At 33.3% G+C, this 20,511-nt stretch overlaps 1 protein-coding gene across 3 annotated transcripts in view; it reads left to right on the top strand.

Moving 5' to 3' along the window:
• The window catches only part of LOC129913047 (uncharacterized), a 248,694-nt gene that overhangs the window by 68,092 nt on the left and 160,091 nt on the right, over positions 1-20,511 (top strand). For all 3 annotated transcript variants that reach the window (XM_055991431.1, XM_055991432.1, XM_055991430.1), the window contains one exon: positions 39-148. In XM_055991431.1, coding sequence (XP_055847406.1) covers positions 39-148 — 110 coding nt within the window. The remainder of the gene's footprint in view (positions 1-38; positions 149-20,511) is intronic.

The following is a 20,511-nucleotide window of genomic DNA, read 5'->3' as shown; positions in this document are numbered from 1 at the left end:
AATTTAACTATGTATGTAAATTCTTTTCTAATTTTCAGATGGACAATCTGAGTTTGATGTGCAACTTGTTATGCAAAAATATGCAGAGAAAGGTTCTAGTGCCACTTTACAATGCAAACATAACGTAAGGCCGGACATTCTATTCAAGGTAAGGTAAACATACATTACACCCAAATAAATTCATTAATTGATTTGGAAAGCCATTTATGTGGGTAAAGTCCCCACATCCTCATTCCTCCTTTCTTCATGTTTGTCCAATTTAACGATAAATTACTGGTCGTTATCGTCCTCGTCGATATTATAGAATGCGACGTAAAATATTTTATTGAAACTGTGACAAGGTGTGGCTGTTAAGGAATGTGTATAGCTTTAAGCTATGTAGTTTTAGTTTTTTTTTCATTTGTATGGCCCTTAAACGCCATATCCTAACGTATAACGATAATAATAAATAGCTGACCTTCCAAGAATTGTCGTGGTATATTTTCGATCTCAAAAAAAGAAGAAAAGAAACAAAAAATAAGAGGACAGATATTGGTTTTGCCCACACTTGTGTAAGGTACTCAATACCCACTCAAAGTATCTGAAAGAATGTATCTATTTTTTTTTTAGACTATTGGAATTCATTGTTGAATAGTATTTTTTTCTAAATTTTCTGCTGACATTGGGGCAATTTGGGAATTTATTTAATAAAGTTTAACGACTGTTCTTTTTCTTTTTTTTCTATTGCTGAGTGCTGACTATGAAAATAAAAGTTTCAATATTGGTATATTTGCTGAAGCATATGAGCAGAGCATACGTGGTGGAAGTTCAGTAAATTTGTTGTGATTGTTTATCATTTATACAAATATGTGGACGAAAATAGCTTTCGAATAAAATTAAATATCCATGAGGGGCGCATGGAATCGCCCTATAAAATGTTTTCTTGAGAAAATATTCAAACACTCTAGAAGCTAACAAAAATATAGTCTTTCTATTTTTTTTTTCGTAAAATACTACTAAATAAATCTTAATAACAGAAGCATGATTTAACTATTCAAATCTGCTATTGCTTACAATAATTTTTTAAAGCGATTTGGCTTCTTTCCAGAAATTATGAATTTGTAACTCATCAATTTTATCCCAGGTCTGTAAGTCATTGAACAGTTTCTCTTTATCAGCTCCGGTCTAGTCTGAAATTGACCACATTTTTTTTGGATAGGCTTTAAGTCTGGTGATTGGTTAATCGAGCAGTTTAATTATCGAAGAACGAAAAAAAATTCTGAAATTTTTCGAGCCGTATGCTCGACAACATTGTCTTGTTGGAAAATAAATTCATGTTCCAAAGCGACCTTTAGCAGACTCTTCAAGATTTTCATTTAATAAAGCGGTTGCCGTTGTGCTATTGATCGAACACCCCTACTCAGGTTTGAATCAAACACTGGATCGGATTTTATAGCCTTCTATATAAAATCTTCTCGTCACTCCATTTATTTTTTTTTTCAATCGATTTAATTACGTACTAGCCCAAAACTATTTCGCCTGATTCTCTTGGTCTTCTACGAACTGGAACTTTTCTGGTAAGATATGTTTTAATTCCGTATTTCCTACTATTCCAAAGCTAGTATCCATAGGCATCTTCTCACAATCAGATAAGATTAGATTCTTGTTCAAAGACAGCAAGGCATGAGTTTGATTAACATAAGTTAACATTTACTCGTAGTCCGTATAGTGTTGTTGGGATTAAGACCTTGGTTTTTTTAACGAATCCAATACTTAATCCATTAGCGATGGTTAAATTTTGAAATTGGTATATTTTGACTTATAAAGTCATATTTTTAGATATAGCTTTAAAGGAAAAAAGTTTGATGAGGTTCTTGTCTGCATTAAATACCGTTTTCAAAAAGGTATTAACCATTTTTCTAGAACCAGAGGTTCAGCCAGGGCCGTTTGCTCAAACGAAACTTCAGAATTTTTTTTCTACATAAAGCCTTATGTGACAGTTTACACAGATTAAAAAGTAGAGAAAAAGAGTTTATGTTCTGCATAAATATTTAAGTTCCGTTTCAGCAAATGACCCTGAATGAACTAAATTGAACTAAAATGAAATAGTTCAGTAGCGTGATTTGGACTAAATTGGTCGATCACTCAAATGAACTAAAATGCCCAACTCTAATTTCAAGTAGCTGACGAACTCTGGCGAACATCTTTTTCACATCAGTTTAGCTAAATTTCTAGCTTATATTCAGTTTTGTAAAAGAAAATTCTATAAACGCTTATTCTGTCCGCCATTTTGGAACCACCATTTTGAAAAAATAAAAGTTGGAAGATTTTTCGTATTTCTCATACTAATATGCTTCAGTGTCCCAAATTTCATGACTTTTCGTCAAGAAATGCCGTGTAAATGATTTTTGACGCCATAAAGCACTACTGTTCGACGAGGAGAATGATACATAGTCAAATCCCTCTTGACCGACAGATTTTCAAATCTTTAATGAGTTCATAGCATTCACTGATTGTGCCAACTTCATTTTTAATTCAAATTTTGGTAAAAATAATAATTTACCAAATAGTCTAAACCATTAAAAAAAATTCGTAAAAATAGGAATTTTGCCATATTTCGACAAATTTCAAAACGCATGTGCGACCGGATGTCCTTACCCAATTTCAACAATTTTTTTTTCTACTTAATATTTAGCTAATACAAAGGTTTTCCAAAGCTATTTTATTAAAAAAAAAGATGTTAGGCGTTTAAAATTTTTTTTATAAAAATACCATTTTTTTAATATTTTTTCAAGCTTTAGAGCCGAGGCGCGGATTGAAGATATTAACCGATTTTGATTATTTTTTAACCCCTTCTTAGTCTTCACCATTCACAATTTTTCCGCGCTATTACGATTTGAAATTCGAAGAAAACCCAAAAACGACCCACCATAGTATACACTGCTTCCAATCTAGGACGGTGTCGGTTTGAGTCTGACTTTGTGAAACTTGAAACAATATTTCTATTTTATTTGATCGTACGTCAAAGGACGATGTCGCTTTCAGTGGTGTACGCGTTTCTTTTCTCTCTATATGTTTGATTCGGTTGGCCGAGTTCGGTCGACAACTCCCGAGCAAACTTCGGCCGATGACGGATTTGGTGTTGTACGCGAGCCGTTAGCTGTGACCGTTCAGTTCACCTGAATAGGGAAAAATTATAAATTTCAGCATACCCAAGTTAAGTTCCTAAAACAATTTTCTACCAATTAAATTAATGTGTTTTTGAAATGCTCCACGCAAATTAAATATTTGTGAATACCAAACAAAAATTTTATTAATCATTGACAATTGATCCTGAGGCCAAAATTATGAAAAAATATTTCAAATAAGCACAAGCAAAAGGTCCAATCCAATATTAAAATTTTCTTTTAAAAAAATATATCGTCCTTCCTCTAAGAGGGTTCTCATCTCATTTATGTATTTGAAATTATGTGTAAATATGATATGTTTTGTTTCTCCATGTGTATCACGTAATAATTTGACTTTTGTAGCTTTTATGAGCACATATCTTGTATAATTTTTTTTCGGTTGTGTCCTAAATTTACATACGAAAAAACTTTTGTGCTTCTGCTTCATAAAAATATGCATATGTTTCATCTCATAAATAATTCCAGATCTCTCATCCAAACCAAAACTGAGTTTTTTTTTTTTTTGTTCTTGTAAGTGAGGACCTAACATAATATGAAAGATTTTTCATTGTTATGAGTTGAAATTCCTTGCGGATGATATAAAACTGAATACCAAAAACCGACAACGTTGGTTTTCTGTATAAAATGTTTTATTTTTTTTTTCTTTGTCTTGAAGCTTGAACAGAACACAAGTAACAATGTATTTCTTTCGAATATCATAAAATTGATGTTAATATAAGGATTCTCTTATATTATAGCCAACGCAACGTCCTCGTTCTTGGCTAATAAATTGGACTTTGGGTTCGTTTATTGTTCTTTGAATTTTACATAATTGCTACGTTTGCGTGCTTAGATATGAGATCCTTTATTTAAAATCTTTCTCAAAATACCAGCACAATGCAGAAGGAGAGGAGGAACTTCGAGATATCTATCTCACAATTTGACACTCGAAAAACTTTCTCTTACTCAAAAATTGAAATTATTAATATCGACCGTGTCTGCGATGGTGATGGCTTTGAAAAAGTTCGTTGATAAAGGTAAATCCCCAATACTCAAATATTGGATTAACCTTCATTATCTGTAAGTTTTTTTTCGCTATGTTATAATTTGATGGATCCGAAATTGTTTGTTTTCTTTTGAAAAAAAAACCATAATGTCTACACGTGGGTTTCAGTTTTTACGCTTAACGTGTCTGAAGTTGTTGACACTTTGCATCGTACCCAAATTCAATAATATTTGGCTAGACACAATTTCCATCGAAAATTATTATTTTTCTAATTTATAATCGAAAAATGTTTTTTTTGTTTACATATGTATATTGCTTAGCAAGGGTTTGAATTTTGTTAGCTTAATTTTTAACGTAGGTAGATATTTGAATATAAATTGACCAATATTCTACTCATAAATGTGTCGTTAAATAGATTTTTATGATTTTGTGGTTGATTAGTCTTTATTGATTGGTTTTTTTGATTTTTAAATTATCTCAAAAAAAAAGTTTCGTTGGATAATAAATTATAATTTATGTTTGCACACTTTTGTTGATTTTTTTTTTTTTTTTTTTTTTTGATTTAATTTTAGGGTTTGACCTTTTGTGTATGACTTTTAAAACTTAACTAATTAAAAATTTGGAAATTACCATTTTTATTTTGTTGAAAAGGATTCTTATGACAAAGAGTTGGACAAATATATTTGGAGGTGGAGGTGTATTTAAATGGAATTTTTTTAATTATAAAAGTCAATATTAAGAGAAGAAACCTTATCCAGCAAGATGAGAGTATTACTGGATAAAGAATTGTTTAATTTGTATTTTTATTGAATATTTCAAGTGATGGGTTCGGTTGTACATTTAAAATTTTTAATAAAATTAATATTTTTTAAAATAAACTACTCTAGTTTAGCCAATGGGCAAAAGGAATGGATGGGATTAATTTTGAGTGGTTGTGAATAATTAGCCACAATGATAATATCAAACTTCCTGAAAACATTGATGACAAAAAAGGGTACAGTTCGTATTGTTAGAAATCAGGAAGACAAAAGCAAAAGGATAAAAACACGCATTTTCGAGGTCGTCTGTCGTATTTTTTGGCGTGGATAAAACTTCTATAACACTGGTCGGCAAAAAACTAAAAAAAAGTCGGGAGCAAGAACTTTATAAGGTGATTTTGATTGACTTTAGTGTGCTGAATTCAAAACTGTTTACAGATTTTTTCTATCACGTCTAGTTTTTGAGCTATACTCATCACTATTTTAAGCTTCAAAAACTAATTTTTAATTGAGTTTTTTTTATGTTTAGTCAAAAATATATATTTTCCGTAATACGTTGCTCTTTATAAGTCCAAATCAGAAGACGCAAGGTGGAATTTGATTCAAAAAACCATTCATTACTTTGAAAAAAATAGTCAAGATTTTGAGATATTTATCATAAATTTCTTTTTTCAATATCTTTGAGAAAAAAAAAAAAATAATTTTGAAAAAATATAAATACCTTTAGGACGTGTTGATATGGCGTTTTGAGATTGCATAAGTAGTTTTACAAACAAAATTAACGGTGATGTAATTCGATGTCAAATGTACCCAAAAACACGCGTTTTTGACCTATTAATATTCAATTATTTCAAAAACATGACGTGCCAGTGAAATTTTGACTTCAGATTCGGACTCAGCACACTAAATTCCTCTCGAAAAGTAGGGTTTGGTTCTTGCTCTATATCCGTTGCCGACCAGTGTAATGGGTGTTTTTGTAAATACATTTTTAGAAAAATGGTAATTTGTATACACTTTTTCTTTGAAATGCAATTTGAAAAGTTAAAAATGCAATTTGGTTGCAATTGCCTTGAATATTATTTGCGAGTGCAAAGTTTAATAAAAATCGTTTTAGTCGTTTTCGAAAAAATGCAATAACTTAAAAATGTTGTATAAGCTGCGTTCTTTTGGGCATTTATCTACGGCTTAGTACTTAAAGTTGCTTCCAAATACTATTTCTGTATTGAAGAAGTAGTTCAAAGCATCTATAAGCAGAAGATAAATGTTCCCAAAGATACGCAGCTATGGGAAGTACACTTTTTAGGCGAGATATAACCAACTTTCAAAATTCCATAAAATTCATGTGTACCAAATTTGAAGAAAATCCTTTCATTTTTTGACACCAAGCCAATACTTGCCTTTAGATATAGAGATAGTAAAGAAGTGAGCAACGCCATAATTCTGTTATCTAAATTTTTTGAGAAAAATCAAAAATTCAGTTCTCTTATAATTTTTAAGACAATTACGTACACCAAGTTGAATCGAAATCGTTAGAGCCGTTTTCGATAAAATTCTAATACTTCGAAAACGTTATTGGAAAACGTTATTGGAAAACGTTATAGATACGTTAAAACATGCACTAACACATGCACTAATGATGAACCCTCTGATAGTAGTATATACAGCTTGCTCTAAGCTGACTACATCAAAGAATCTGAAGTAAGAAAAAAAAAAAAAAAAAAAAAAAGGAAATATTGAAAAAATACAAAAACGAATCTTGAAAATGACTCAAAAATCCTCTGTACCAAATCTTAAGCAGATCCATCCATGCGTTTAGGCCCTAGCTCGGTGTACAAATGGACCATTCATATGGCACTTTTGTAGCATATTTTTTGGCCATATCAATAAAGGACGGTCCCGGGAATTACAGGACGGATTACTGAAGAGTAAGTATCTAAAAAATTCGTTAAAATTGAATTAGTCGTTTGGAAGAAAACCAGATTTAAAAGAAATGGTTATATGGCAGGTACCATTAATAGGTACCTACTGATTTTGGAAACAAAATGTTTTCATTAAAAGATATACCTTGCCTATCTATCTATTGAACAACAAAATAGTTGGTGCCGTTTCCGAAAAAATTAAATTTTTCCAAAATTAATACGTGGTAGATAATCGATCCATCCGTTTCAGCTGTAGCTCCTTCTAACCATGCATGAGTCAATCTATCTATAAAACTTTTTAATTTGGTGTCAATTAAAATCTTCGGTCCTTCGGTGTTTGTATCTTATGTTCTTTAGAAGTAAATAGCATAACACTTGAAGTAATACATTAAAATAAAATCGTTTCGGAGGGTGCTTCAGTCCGTCAACGTCAAGCCTTCTTCCTGGCTACGTGCCTGGATCAATGCCAAATAATAAAAATTTTCACAAAACTTGCAAGGTCCTTCTGAATTTTGTACTATCGCTGAAATTTTATAGATCTGGACTGGACAATATTTTTTTTTGCTCAACATCAATGGATTTTTCAACGATCTTTTGAGGTAAAGCCATACGTTTACGTAAGTCGTTTTCAGTATCTCAAAAATATGAAGCCACTTTATAGAAAAGGTACATTCTCGTGTTGCGTTGTGTTTTATTAAAACTTTCCCATGACAGGTACGCAGGTACATGCAATGAAAAACACCACGTTTCTTGTTCAGTTAAAAATATACATCATTTGGGACCGATTTGGAGTTTCTTTTTTTTTTTTTTGTTCCTATTCACATTTTTTATTTGAAACAATTTTTAAAATACACTCCATTTGACTTAAAAAAAAAGACTAAAAACGGCTACCTACGAGTAAATCATTTAAAGTGAGTGCATTTAGCGGAATGAATTTAGAACGAAGCAAATTTACCAAAAATTTCATTTCAGGATATAGTTGGTACCTTCCTCCAAAAGAAACGACGAACAAAATTCCGTTGGCAATTCGTATTATTCATGATTTATAATAAATCACATGTTTAGGGCGGCTGGTTGATGTAATAAATCGTAGTTCAAAAGACACTGTTGCTGGAATAATAATTTCATTCGTGTTTGAAACATGCACAGGAAGTTGTAGTAGAGCAAGGTATTTTAATGCGACTCGTAGGAATTGGATTTTGTTGTTTTATATTCATAAAGGCACACGATATTACCTACACAAAGTATCCAACCCCGAATGTCACATTAAATTTAAGAATTCTCTTTGGTGGAGTGGAGAAAGGGCACATAAATTCAGCTCATGTATTTGATTCCTTGAAAATGTTTGTGTGATTCAAATTTGTTTTTAATTTTTAATATAAATAAAAATCAGGATTTAAAATTATTTATTGGACATCAGTAGAAATGAAATAAAGTTTTTGTAGAAAGTCTTTTTTGTCTAAAATCCAAAAAATGCTTCCCAGAAAGACCTGAGCAAAGATAATTCAGAGAAGCATTTAACTAAACCCATTCATTTACTTTTTGCTTCCTGGTAAAGGGATTTTCTTAAAATATATTATGTATCTTAGTTCGCAATAAACAAAATTGCATTTCAGGTTTTCCGGTGAAAAATTCTCTTAAAAAGGAATAACGTTATGTAAGAGGATTTTCAGAAAATTTAATTTAAATGGTACTTCCAGAAATAAATGTAAGTTTGATTTTCTTTAAGCTCGATAGACCGGTAAAGGTCAGGATTGCCAATAGGAATTGTGTTCCCAAAGTGAATCAATTTCCCGCTCCTCATACAAATGGCAACTTGTTCGGTAGACATGATGTAATATTCGATGCTTCGAACTTAATTGACGAAGGTTCTGGTTCCAGTCCAAGCAAACCAATTAGAAGTGGAACAAGATCTGCACCTATACAAACCAAATTTTCAGAAGGAAGAAAAGAACCAAGCTAACCCAACCCAGCTAAACCTAATCTAAACTAACCTAACCGAAAATCTATAGCTTAACCTGGGAGGAACGGTTCCGCGAGAAGTAACTAAGCTTAAAAAAAAGCTACCGAAGCCCAACTGTCTAGGTAGTTAAAAGACCCAATTGGTACCAAATGAATGAAAGGTAAAAATGTCCTCTTTTGTGATTCAGAGGTCTTCCAAACCAAAACTTGACAGTTTAGTAATGCGGGCAATTATAAGCTAGGAACCTATTAAGGATTCGATTTTGTTCTATGTTGACCGACTGTTCATTTTCTCTTTTACAGCCTGTGTTGACTGGTTGTAGAGTGGACCCCAGAAACCAGCGAGCTGAAGGAAGAAATTATTTTCTTAAAGATTAAATAAAAAAATGATAAATGTAGTTTCAAAAATTTATTTTTTGTTTTAAATAAAATTCTTCTGAAGAATCAGACAGTTAATGTCTTCTTCTTCATCTTTCTGTATGACATCTTCAACCCGCATTGGCGTCGAACCAATAAGGTTCTAGAATTTTTTTTTTTGGTATTATTTATAACCCATCCACATTGTTCGGGCTTATATTTTTGACAGGTGGATTCCGTGGCAGAAAACCAAATGGAACTGAGTGGAGTGTATTCCATCATGGTGGAATGTTTCCTGGGGTCAGTTTCCCTTTTCCTTTAAAAGAAGCGTTATAGTCACACCCCGTAAAGGCATGTAGAAATGGAAGTGCCTCGATGGTTTGACACTTGTCCAACCGCGTCAACATAGAAAAAAAAGAGAAAAAACTGCCAAGTTTAGGCTAGGAAGACTGAATCACAAAAGAAGACATTTCAACCTAACGTTCGGTACCAATTTCATATTTTATTAAGCTCGATGGTTCGACGCGTGCACAATATCTAGGGAAACACAAAAAAAAAAAGAAAACCGCGTAAATAGGTTGTGACCTTAAAATAGACTGCGTATCCAAACTACCAATTTTCGGCTTGGCATATTTCTGAATTATACATATAAGAAGAAACTCCATCGTTTCGTTTTTTACTGATTTCATTCCTTACGTGACCAAACTGCCAAGCTTTGACTTGCAAGACCTCTGAAATATAAAAGTAGACATTCGAACCTTTGAGTTGGCATCTTTTTCATGCTTAAGTTTGATAACTATAAAAATGCACAGCATACTTTTTGATTAATTGCTCAGAAATATAGGTATTTTTAGACATTCTATGGATCTTTTTTTAGACATTTTTAATCTTTCCTATTTATTTTTATGGATTTAATAAATTCATGTTGTTATCTTTGATTTGGTAACAAAACAATTTCTTAAATCACCCGTCAACACACCAAAAAACCAGACTTTAACAAAAAAAAACTCATTTTCATCGTTTCCAACCTCAAATTCGCGAGCAGAAACTGCCAAGATTTGGTCAAGAAGACCTGTGTATTATTAAAGAAGACATTGCAACCTTTCATCTTATAGCTCGATGAGTTAGGAGGGCCCTAAAAATCGACAACTTTGATGAGCCCTACCGCCACTCCTGCCAGGTTACCGAAAGGACGACCTGTGGTTTTTTGATACACTAATTGAGTGTAATACCACCATGGTAATTTTTTTCTTTAGCTCGATGAGTTGAAGGGTGCCTACATAATGTACCGATTTCAACCTGCTGCACCAATCCTGCCAGAATGCCGGAGACCTCTGGTTTTCGAAGTGACTCACAGTCATCTTTTACTACAAAAGTGAATTTTTCTTTAGCTCGATGAGTTCTGCATCAACCGCCCGCTATATTACTTTTTACATAAATCTGTAAATTCCAAAAAGGGAAAGGAGGGTTGTGTGTTTGACCGGTATCTATGTATGTTAGCATGTTCATCCGTGGCATCATAACTTCTTAGCTAATTGTCGTAGTTTGACAAATTAGGTATCGTAAGAAGCGTCTCGCTAGTTTCCTGGTTATAGGTTAAATGAATTTGCATGAAATTGATTATAGCGCCTTCTGGAGGCAAAGTTCTTGCACTATTTTTTTTTTTTTACTAAAAATACTTATTCACAAGGTTATAACCCCAAAATTATTCAAACAAAAAAATAAAATCAAAAACTAAAACTTGACTACTATAAAAAGAGTAAAACAAAAACCTGGCCAATGCTGATTATTATGCAAATTTTAAAAGGTATGGAAATAAAAGATTAGAACAATGAAGTTGGTCTTTTTTACAATGCATCAAATTGATAAAAAAAAAAAACTAATTATAGTACCTAAATAGTAATTTTATTTGAAAGTTGATGCAATAACAAAACTGCATTCTTTTTTATCACCGATTTCCACAAATCTTAACTCAAGTTCTTCTAAATGTTCCTTTAAAAAAACATAAAAACACCTCTTAGGTTAACCCTAAAAGTGAAAATTAACTTTCAGCAACAAATGAAACTGTCATCCCTATATTATCTAACTCTCTCAATGTGAATCCCTACATAAGATTTCATTAAAATAAAAAAGAAAAATAGTACTTTCCTTCCGATAAAAAAAAATGGAGCATGAATCCTTCCTTTCGCAAAAGGATTTGCGATACGTCTTCTCCTTGCATCATCATATCCACTTTTATATCTTCCTCTACAAAATGCAATTCACATTATTGATTTAGAGCTGCGCTGCGACTAAAGCAAAGCTACTTAGGTAATGGTTTTCTCTGGGTTCAATTGGAGTTCGTCGTGTCGGTTCGGTCGGTCGGTCGTCTTATGGTTGGCTTGATAAGCGAGATCTTCAGGTTAGCAAGGCAAATTGAATTTTAAACTCAAAGTAGATTCTGTGGTTTTTAGTTTTTTATTTCCTCTTGGAAAAAGGATTTCTATCCTTCTTTTCTTCGAGTGTGGTGCGTCAATAAGATATTTTTATGAAGCAGAAGTCAAGAACCATGATCCAATGAGGAAATAAGTAAGTACCTACCTTACCTACTTGCTTCTTTGGATCTTTATAGCTGGGGATTGACTCAATCATTTCACTTAATTTCGTAATTTCAAGACCCCATCATCATCACAAAGGCAAACACACCATCTTGTTGTATTTTGGTGCGCTTAGAGGAGGTAGGAAATTTCACATTGCCTTACCGTTATTGAGTCTGGCATATAGTAGTTTGGAAATTGGAATTAGTAGAAGTTGTCCATCGTCCGTCGGTCGGTCGTCGTCACACTTTGGGGATTTTGTGGTGGCTTATTTTGAAATTCAAATTGACTTTTCTCCCGTGTGTTAGAAACGCCAACAATATTTGGGGTATATAGTATACTCTATTCTATGGTATGGTTTTGTGGTGGATTGCTGGGGTCGCATTAATGTAATTCTGGTTTGGTTTTTGTGAGGGTAATGGACTAATTACCATCCCAGCCAAACAAGCATTGCTGACCGTAATTGGTTCTGTTTCAGTTTATATTGCACGGCGGCGGCGGCGGAGTTCATGGGAATGTGTATGTGTGTAGACGATATACAAATGTGCGGAATGTGCTATATACAAAAGGTGAACATTAAACAATATTCGTTGTTTTATTAACGAAAGTTAATTGTGGTAATTAGTGATTGCGTAAGTAGAACGCTTGAACTATGAGTGGATTAGCTTATGTTGATCTAAAAACAAAACAATGATACATGCGGTACTGAGAGAAGAGAGGAAGGAAAACCGAAATAATTATCGGTCATTTGTCTGTTCTTTAATGGACTTTTTTTTTTTTTTTTTTTGGGAAACTGTTTGGGCTATCATTTGAATTGAACCTGAATAATTAGTTAAATATAATCATTTTGTGTAATCAAAAGTTTTAGCTTTTCCCTTGGCTTCTAGAAACTGACGGACTATTAGAAAACGAAATAAGGATAACGAACTTCCAATCTGCAGACGAGGTCATATTTAAAGTACGTGCAGCGGAGTACTAGAACCTTGATAAAACAAGGGTGATATCTGACATTACTTCCATCCAATAAACCAAGTAGAATGGAGAGAGTGATTGATCAATATCTAAGGCAAAACAGAGAAGAAAAAGTGCAACTTTTTAGCTTTTCCGGCTCTTTTTTTTTTCTCAATAATCGTCAATAAATAAACGATAGCTAAATAGGTCTCGTTTTTGAAGAATTTATTCGTTTTTGGGTGCGTAATATTTGATTTTTAAAAGTGTTTAGGAATTTATTCCAATCAACGATTAAATTGCAAACTCAAGAACCAAACAAACAAAATTATGATTAATTTCTACAAATAACCATAGTAATTTTAATATGTGTAACGAAACACTTTACGCATTTTCCAAAATTGTATTCAATGTATGTAAGTTATGACTTTTGGGTCATTAAAAAAAATCATGTTTCGACGTTTAAACGCACTAATTTTGGAAATGAAAATTTTCAAAAATTACATACGATACGAATAAGAAGGCAAGTTAGATACAAATCAAATCCTTTGTCTCTTCCAACGCATATGTAAGTGTACATGAACATTTTTATCTCATATTAACTTTTACGAATGTGTATTATTATAAATTCTTCTTCTTCTTCCTTTTTCTCGGCGCTGCGCTGTTATGATCTCGATGTCGAGGGGATCATAACCTTCCCACGTTACTGCTTCACACTAGTGATCCGCCTGTGGGGTTCGCCGGGTTGACCTCAGAAATCGGCGGCAAGCCTCCCGGTTTTGTATTGTTCCATTTCTAAGGCCAACTGAATGCTGGTGTTTTTGCATTTGCTTGTACCAGGAGTTTTTAGGCCTACCTTTCTTTTTATTTCGTGTTGGAACGTTGTATGATAATGCTTTTTTGACGGGGTTCTCAGGATCTCTCCTTTGAACATGGCAATACCAACTGAGTCGGTCGTGTTCAATTTTTTGGGAGATGGTATTTTTGACATGAAGGCTTCCTCGGATCTTTGTACTTCTAATTCTATCAAGCTTTGTTACTCCTGCTGTCATGCGAAGCATCTTCATCTCAGCTGCCGTTAACTTACTCTCATACTTTTTGTACATTGTCCAACATTGTGAACCGTATGTGAGTGCTGGACGCACAACTGCAGTATAGAGCCTTCCTTTCAGCTTAGGGGGCATTTTCGATCACAGAAGATAGCAGAATTTTCCCGCCACTTCATCCACCCTACGCTTACGCGATGATTAATATCGTCATCACAAGTACCTTCGTTATTTATCATAGACCCCAGATATTTAAACTTTTCACACTTGGGAAGCACTACACCATTCAAATAAATGTCAGGAATAGGCCTGTGTGGATCAGAAAATGGGCAGCATAGGTATTCTGTCTTTTCCGCGCTTATGCGGTACCCATTACCTTCTAGAACATCCACCCATACATCAAGTGCTCGTTGCAGGGATATCGGGTCTTCACTTATGATGGCTCCATCGTCAGCAAAGAATAACTGATGCATTTTTGGGTCCGTCACTTTGCCTTCAAGCAGGTAATCAAGAACGGTAATAAAGAGCAGAGGACTCAAGACGTTTCCCTGGTGTACACCTACTGTGATTTCGAATTCTTCGGTGACTCCAGCTGCACATCTTACTTTAGTAACTGCTCCATCATACATGTCCATAATTATCCGCACATAGGTTTCCGGAACTCCTTGTTGTCTGAGGGCCACCCATATCAGATCTCGTGGTTGTCGATCGAATGCTTTTTCAAAATCAACCAATACCACATGCAAATCCTCCAAGGAATATCGATGTTTTTCCATAATGATTCTGATACTCTAGATTGCATCTGTGGTTGATTTACCCGCAACAAACCCGCACTGGTCATCAGATAGCCTTATTATTTTTCGCAGTCGGCTACCCAAGACTCGCTCAACGATCTTCATGGTGTGTGACATCAGCTTAATCGAACGGTAATTATCACAGCTTCGAGTATCACCCTTCCCTTTGTATATTGGAAGAAGGTAACTTTCCCTCCATTGATTAGGCATTCGATCACCTCGTACAAGCTTGGAAACAAGAACCATGAGCCATCTAGACCCGATGTCTCCCATCTTTTTCCAAAACTCTGAGGGTATTTCGTCTGGCCCAACAGCTTTTCCCTTTTTGGAGTATTTTACAGCCTCACTAACTTCTTCGACTGTGACATCGGATACTTCGCTTAAGTTAGGTGAAGCCATTGGAAAGTGTAGCCTTGGAAATTGTTCATTTAGAAGTTCGTCACAATACTGTCGCCACCTGTGGAGGATTTCGTCGTTTTCCACAAGTAGTTGGCCCTGAGCATTGTTAATAAACTTTGGCGAACAGATCTCCTGAGCATTATTATAAATTAAATAATAATTCTCACAGATTTATTCAAAACTATCGCCTATCCAAAGAAGAGTTCGTATTAGTATTAGAAACTATTAATTTAAATAACTGCCGCCGTTCAACATACATTCCGCCTTTACTGAGGCTTGAGGCAACCCTTGATGTTTTGGGTGGAGGAGGCTACCAGTGGTTGAGCTTGAGTGGTAGCAATTTTGGAATCGCTGTTGCACAAAGTACTTTATCAAAAATTGTTTCCCAAACCTGCACCATTTTGGAAGCTAAGATTTGTCCTCTGTGGATGAAATGGGAAGTATCAAATAAGACTAAAATGCTCGAAATTAAACGTTGGTTCTACCAAAAGTTTTCTTTGCCAGGAGGTATTTAGTTCATTTGTTACATAGAGAAAAAAACCTATGACTATTTTCTAGTGCATATTTTATTCAAAATTCAGTTGTTGGATGCGTGGATGGAACGCATCTTTTTTTGCAAAGGCCGAAAGAAAATGAACACATGTTTTTTAATCGAAAGAGAACCCACAGTCTCAATACAATGGGTGCGTTCACGTACGCACAGATACCCTATCCAAGATACCTAAGTATCCGATACGTTTGTGAACACAAATCAGCTGTTCTTCAAATCTCCCATAAGATACACGAGTATCCAGAAATGTTTAGGATACCTTTAAATTGTTTTGCTTGTCAACAGATATTTCCGATCAGCTGAGATTTTATATGGGATTACAACAACACAAAGGTATCCAGATACCATAAGATCGGTACGTGAACGCACCCAATGATAGTTTGTGACCATAATCTGAAAATAATGGCAATAAATGCAAGATATGCTGGATCTGCCCACGACTCCCTCGTTTGGAAACACTCCAACGAAAGGCAATATTTTTATTTTTTAATTAGTTTTCCATTTACGTCATGTATTGATTTTAATTAGGTCGTTGGAGAGTTCTCCTCGAATAAAGAAAAAGCTGTTACGATCCACTTAAAATGGCAGTTTTTGCGAATGTTTGTGCTGCTCTACACAATATTTGCATTCATTATAATGTTGAAAATGTTACCTTGAATTTGGATAATGAAGGTTTGGCAGGAGGGATCGTACCAATTGACGGAGAAACTATCCCTGGAAACAACAGAATGAAAGAATTGGCCTTAAAAATAAAGAGAAGACATAAAAAACGCTCTTTAATTATAAACAAATATTTAATTTACTAAACAATTCAAAAAAACAAACAAAACAACTCAATTATTATAACTAATTAAATAGTATAACTATAATAAAAACAAAAAATTAAAATGGTTAAAATGCATTATTTTCTAAGCTGCAATTTCAGCAATTTCATTTCTTTTTTTCAAGTAATAAAATTACTTTGGAATGAAAATCTCTTTCTTGAGAATTTCGTTCTTTCAAAATTTCAATCACATTTTTTTGGAACGCTAAGTCATTTTCTATTTGGGTTTTGAGGAGATCTTGAGTCGAAGAATCATTGCCCTTCTTCCGCTTGGGAGAGGTCAATGATGTAGTTTGATTCCTATATTTTAAAAAATTATAGTACATATGCATGTTTATTAAAGAATGCTAAAAAAATAGTTATGTACCTTTTGCGGCAGTTTGTGCAATTTGGGATACTTTCATCAACAGGGGGTGTTTGAGTTCCTTCGATAGGGGACTCTTGTGAACTCTCGTTTGCTTCATTTGATATATTTTATATGCTTTAAAGATTCTCAAACTGTAAAACGATTATCATCGATTTGATTATCGTTTTCAAAATTACGGAATGACCCCCCTGTAAACTGTGGACCTGTTTTTTGTTGGCCTTTTCTGACAGTGTGGACCTATTTTTCTTTGCTGTTTTGAAAACTGCGGGTTTGTTTTCCTCAGGTCTTGCGATTGTTGACAGTTTTTTCCTTGACTCTCTGGAGAACCAAGCGTAGGCTAATTGTTGCCGGCTCTACTGGAACAATTGAGGTTTTATTATCAGGGCAGAAACATTTATTTTTTTTAAAACAAAGTCAACGAGTGTTCTCCTCGAACATTGGCAAAATCGGTTTTGATTTTCTAATTTTTGTAAAAACATATTTAACTCGATTTCTTAAAAAAAAGAAGAGAGAAACCCCAAGTTTATAATTTTGTCTAGTCTTCGGGGATTCTTATGTTTGCGATAGAATTGTTTGATGTTTTTAATTACTCTATAATTTTCAAATGTCGAAATACTTTAAATTCGATTAAACTTACCATTTTTATCCAAAATTGAAAATATTTTCTATAAAAAAAACTCTAGCCGATTATTTTGCTGTAGGTATACTCAACACTCAGATTCTGGCCCTAAGAGATTATTAATTATTGGGTAAATAATGGACAGGAATTACAACGTTCATTTGGGGGAAGAAATAACTTACCAAATTTAAGGTTTCAGGTGGTACTTTTTGTCCATCACGTGGATTAGGTTATGTCAAAATCCCGAAATTGTCTACAAGTTCTTTTGCTTTTTTAGCTTGCAATCTTGTGGTTCGAAACTCCTCTGCAAGTCTATTTTCAATACCTATTTTGGTTTTGAAATCATTGTTTTTACCGAGTTTGAGGAAGATACAAGGGTAATTTTATTTGTTTTAAAACTGATTCAGAATTTGACTGTCATCAACTTCATTGTCTATTTGTGTTGTTTTATTTTTCCACAATGGGTTTGTTTGTCTAGTTTTGACAAACCGAACCACTTGTTGAGGATGGTGTTGCTGTTGCGCCGATGAATGAGTCCCATGTATAAAATGGGGGTTGGTCGTCCTCTATTCTTTTTTTCGTTGGATTTTTGTTTGGATTGTCTTTTTATTTTATTATTTCTTAGGTCAATTTTATTTTATTATAATTTTACAATTTTATTTATTCTTTCGATTTTATAATTTTGTTTTTTTTTAATTTGTTGAATCTTTTTGTCACTTTAATTTTAAGTTATGGCGGGCGAACTTGTGCCTTTTAGAGAAAGAAAATGAATGCGAAAATATTTTAGAAAGCACAAGAAGGAAGGGCAGCCAATATCCGGCACAAAAAAAATTTGGTGATGTCAAATATCGTTTTTTAAGGTCTTATTTTAAGGTTGCGTTTGCAAATTTTCACTTGATGGCTTGATTGGATACCATCGTTTTGAAAAAACCCCGATGACGTTTCTTATAAAAGTCTTTCCACAAGAATCACACGCGTAATCGTTTTCGCTTACACTTCAATTTTCTGCGAAATTCTTCGAAATCTTTTTTAAAATTTTAACCTTTTTATGCAAAGCTAATTTAAATAATTTCTAAAATACATAAACTTCGTATTTCGTATCCATATTTTATAAGTAACATTCAGAGCAGAGAATAGTTAATATCAAAATGGTCTGACCTACTCAAAATATAAATTAAACTTGGTGCTTCCGGTTTTCCATGCACGAAAATCCCTCACTAAAACCTATGTATTTTCTAAACGACTTAAGGTCCCACTGGCATGTAGTTTCTTAATTGTATAAACTTTTTTAAAAGGCATAAACAAAATATCAAAAGTGTTGAAATTTCTTAAAATCTGATTTTAATTTTTCACTTCCGGTAGATATATTCCACAGTTAAAATAATTTTCTTATTTTTTAATTTAATTTATAAAAATGTTTCTTTAGAACCCAAACCCACACTTTTGCGAGTCCATATCGCGAACCACAGGCTTTAAAATTCAAAATCCTTCTTGATGTATTTTTTGAACCGATAGAGAAATATATATACCAAATATGAACAAATTTCACGACCCACAACTTTTTTTCTCGTGAAAAGCTCCATTTTTGAAATTGGAAGTACTTAATTTTTTTATTTCATGTTTACATATTGTATAAATAGGTTTTTTCATACAATTTCACACACGTTACAAAAATATGTCACATCCGTTACATTTCCATCAAATATATGATTATTGCAAACGTACTAAAATCTTCAACTTTTCGTTCTAAAATAAACAATATGGCTTTAAAAAGTCACCGAAGCAAACTGAACCGATTTTCTAACGTCACACCCGTTACATCTTATCTAGAGTTTTTGACGTTGAGAGACAGGTTAGTAAAATGTATATTTATTAAATACAAACAACAAAATACGAAGCTATTCAATACCTTATTCAGTTAATAGTACGCAAACTAGAATCACAAAATTAAGGAAATGTGTCACACCCGTTACAATAGAAATTTTTACTCTTATTGAAAAGTTTAAAAAGCTATTATTACAGTTATACAGACAGCCTGTCACTTAGGGCTGCCAGATAAAATTTTATTAATGTCGGGACAACAGGTCTTAAAAGTTGGGACAAATCGTTACAGCAAAAAAATACATGAAATCGAAAATTTATAAAAATAAAAAGAAATACAAAAGTAATAGACCTTGGTCCTTGGTGATTGAAATTCGTTTGACTTATTGCTTTTATTTTATGCAAAAGTATGAACTTTATTGGTAAAAAAATCCATTTTTGGAAAACTAAACTTAAATAAAAATAACAAAGTCTTCATCCATAAAAAATAAACAACTATCAAGTGATGGAGCTTTTAATAAATGTAGGTACCAAGCACCAATTTTCATTAAATTTAACGTTCCCTTTTGAAAGAAGGAGTTTTAAAAATTGTATGCGATTTGACGATTTCTTTTTTATTTTTAATGTCGACTTTAAACATAATTGGACAGGGTCCAAATATCGGGACTGTCCCGCCGAAATCGGGACGACTGGCAAGCCTACTGTCACTTATATGACAATATGAAATGAGTTTTTTTTAACAAATTTTCATTAATTTGGCAAATTTATTGACACCTAAAATCTAAATAATTTTCGTTTTATTGACACCAAAGCTAAAAGCATTTAATTTCACATTAAACCCAAAGAATCGAGGTTAAAATTATACAATAAACTTTATATTCTCTCATATATGCCTTCATCTATACCAAGGACGAAATAAATTCTCCCCGCACAAAAACCACATACATCTCAATAAATATCTATAAAGATTTCCTCTTAAGCCTCAATAAACTTAAATAAACGAAACATTTGCCAGCGGTAATGCGTGGTCGTAAAAAAACAATAACACGGCTCTTCTAAAACAATTTATTATTCTAGTCTCTTCTGCTTCGGTATAAGTAGAATAGAAGAAAGACAATGTTAAACATTCGTATTCTCATTAATCTGAAATTAACTGCCAAATCCTTATGCAACCTCAGCGTGAAATCAGCTTTGAGCTGCTTAAACTGATTGCTCCCGAAAGCGACATCATTTATCCCTAAACTGTAATACGATACACAAATGTACATATATTCGTATACACGGAATCAACAAAACGTTAATCGAGCTTAAGACAGCACACTCAAACGTAAAAGCATTTCAATCTAAATTCAACAAATCCTTGCCTATATCAGACTTAACGATGAGGTAAATTTACCTACCTTTTCCTATGCCACTGTAC

Source organism: Episyrphus balteatus, chromosome 3 (assembly GCF_945859705.1).
Source record: "Episyrphus balteatus chromosome 3, idEpiBalt1.1, whole genome shotgun sequence".
In the NCBI taxonomy this organism is placed as follows: Eukaryota; Metazoa; Arthropoda; class Insecta; order Diptera; family Syrphidae; genus Episyrphus; species Episyrphus balteatus.
The sequence above is the reverse complement of the archived record's forward strand: the minus strand, read 5'-3'. Positions and strand labels throughout refer to the sequence as shown.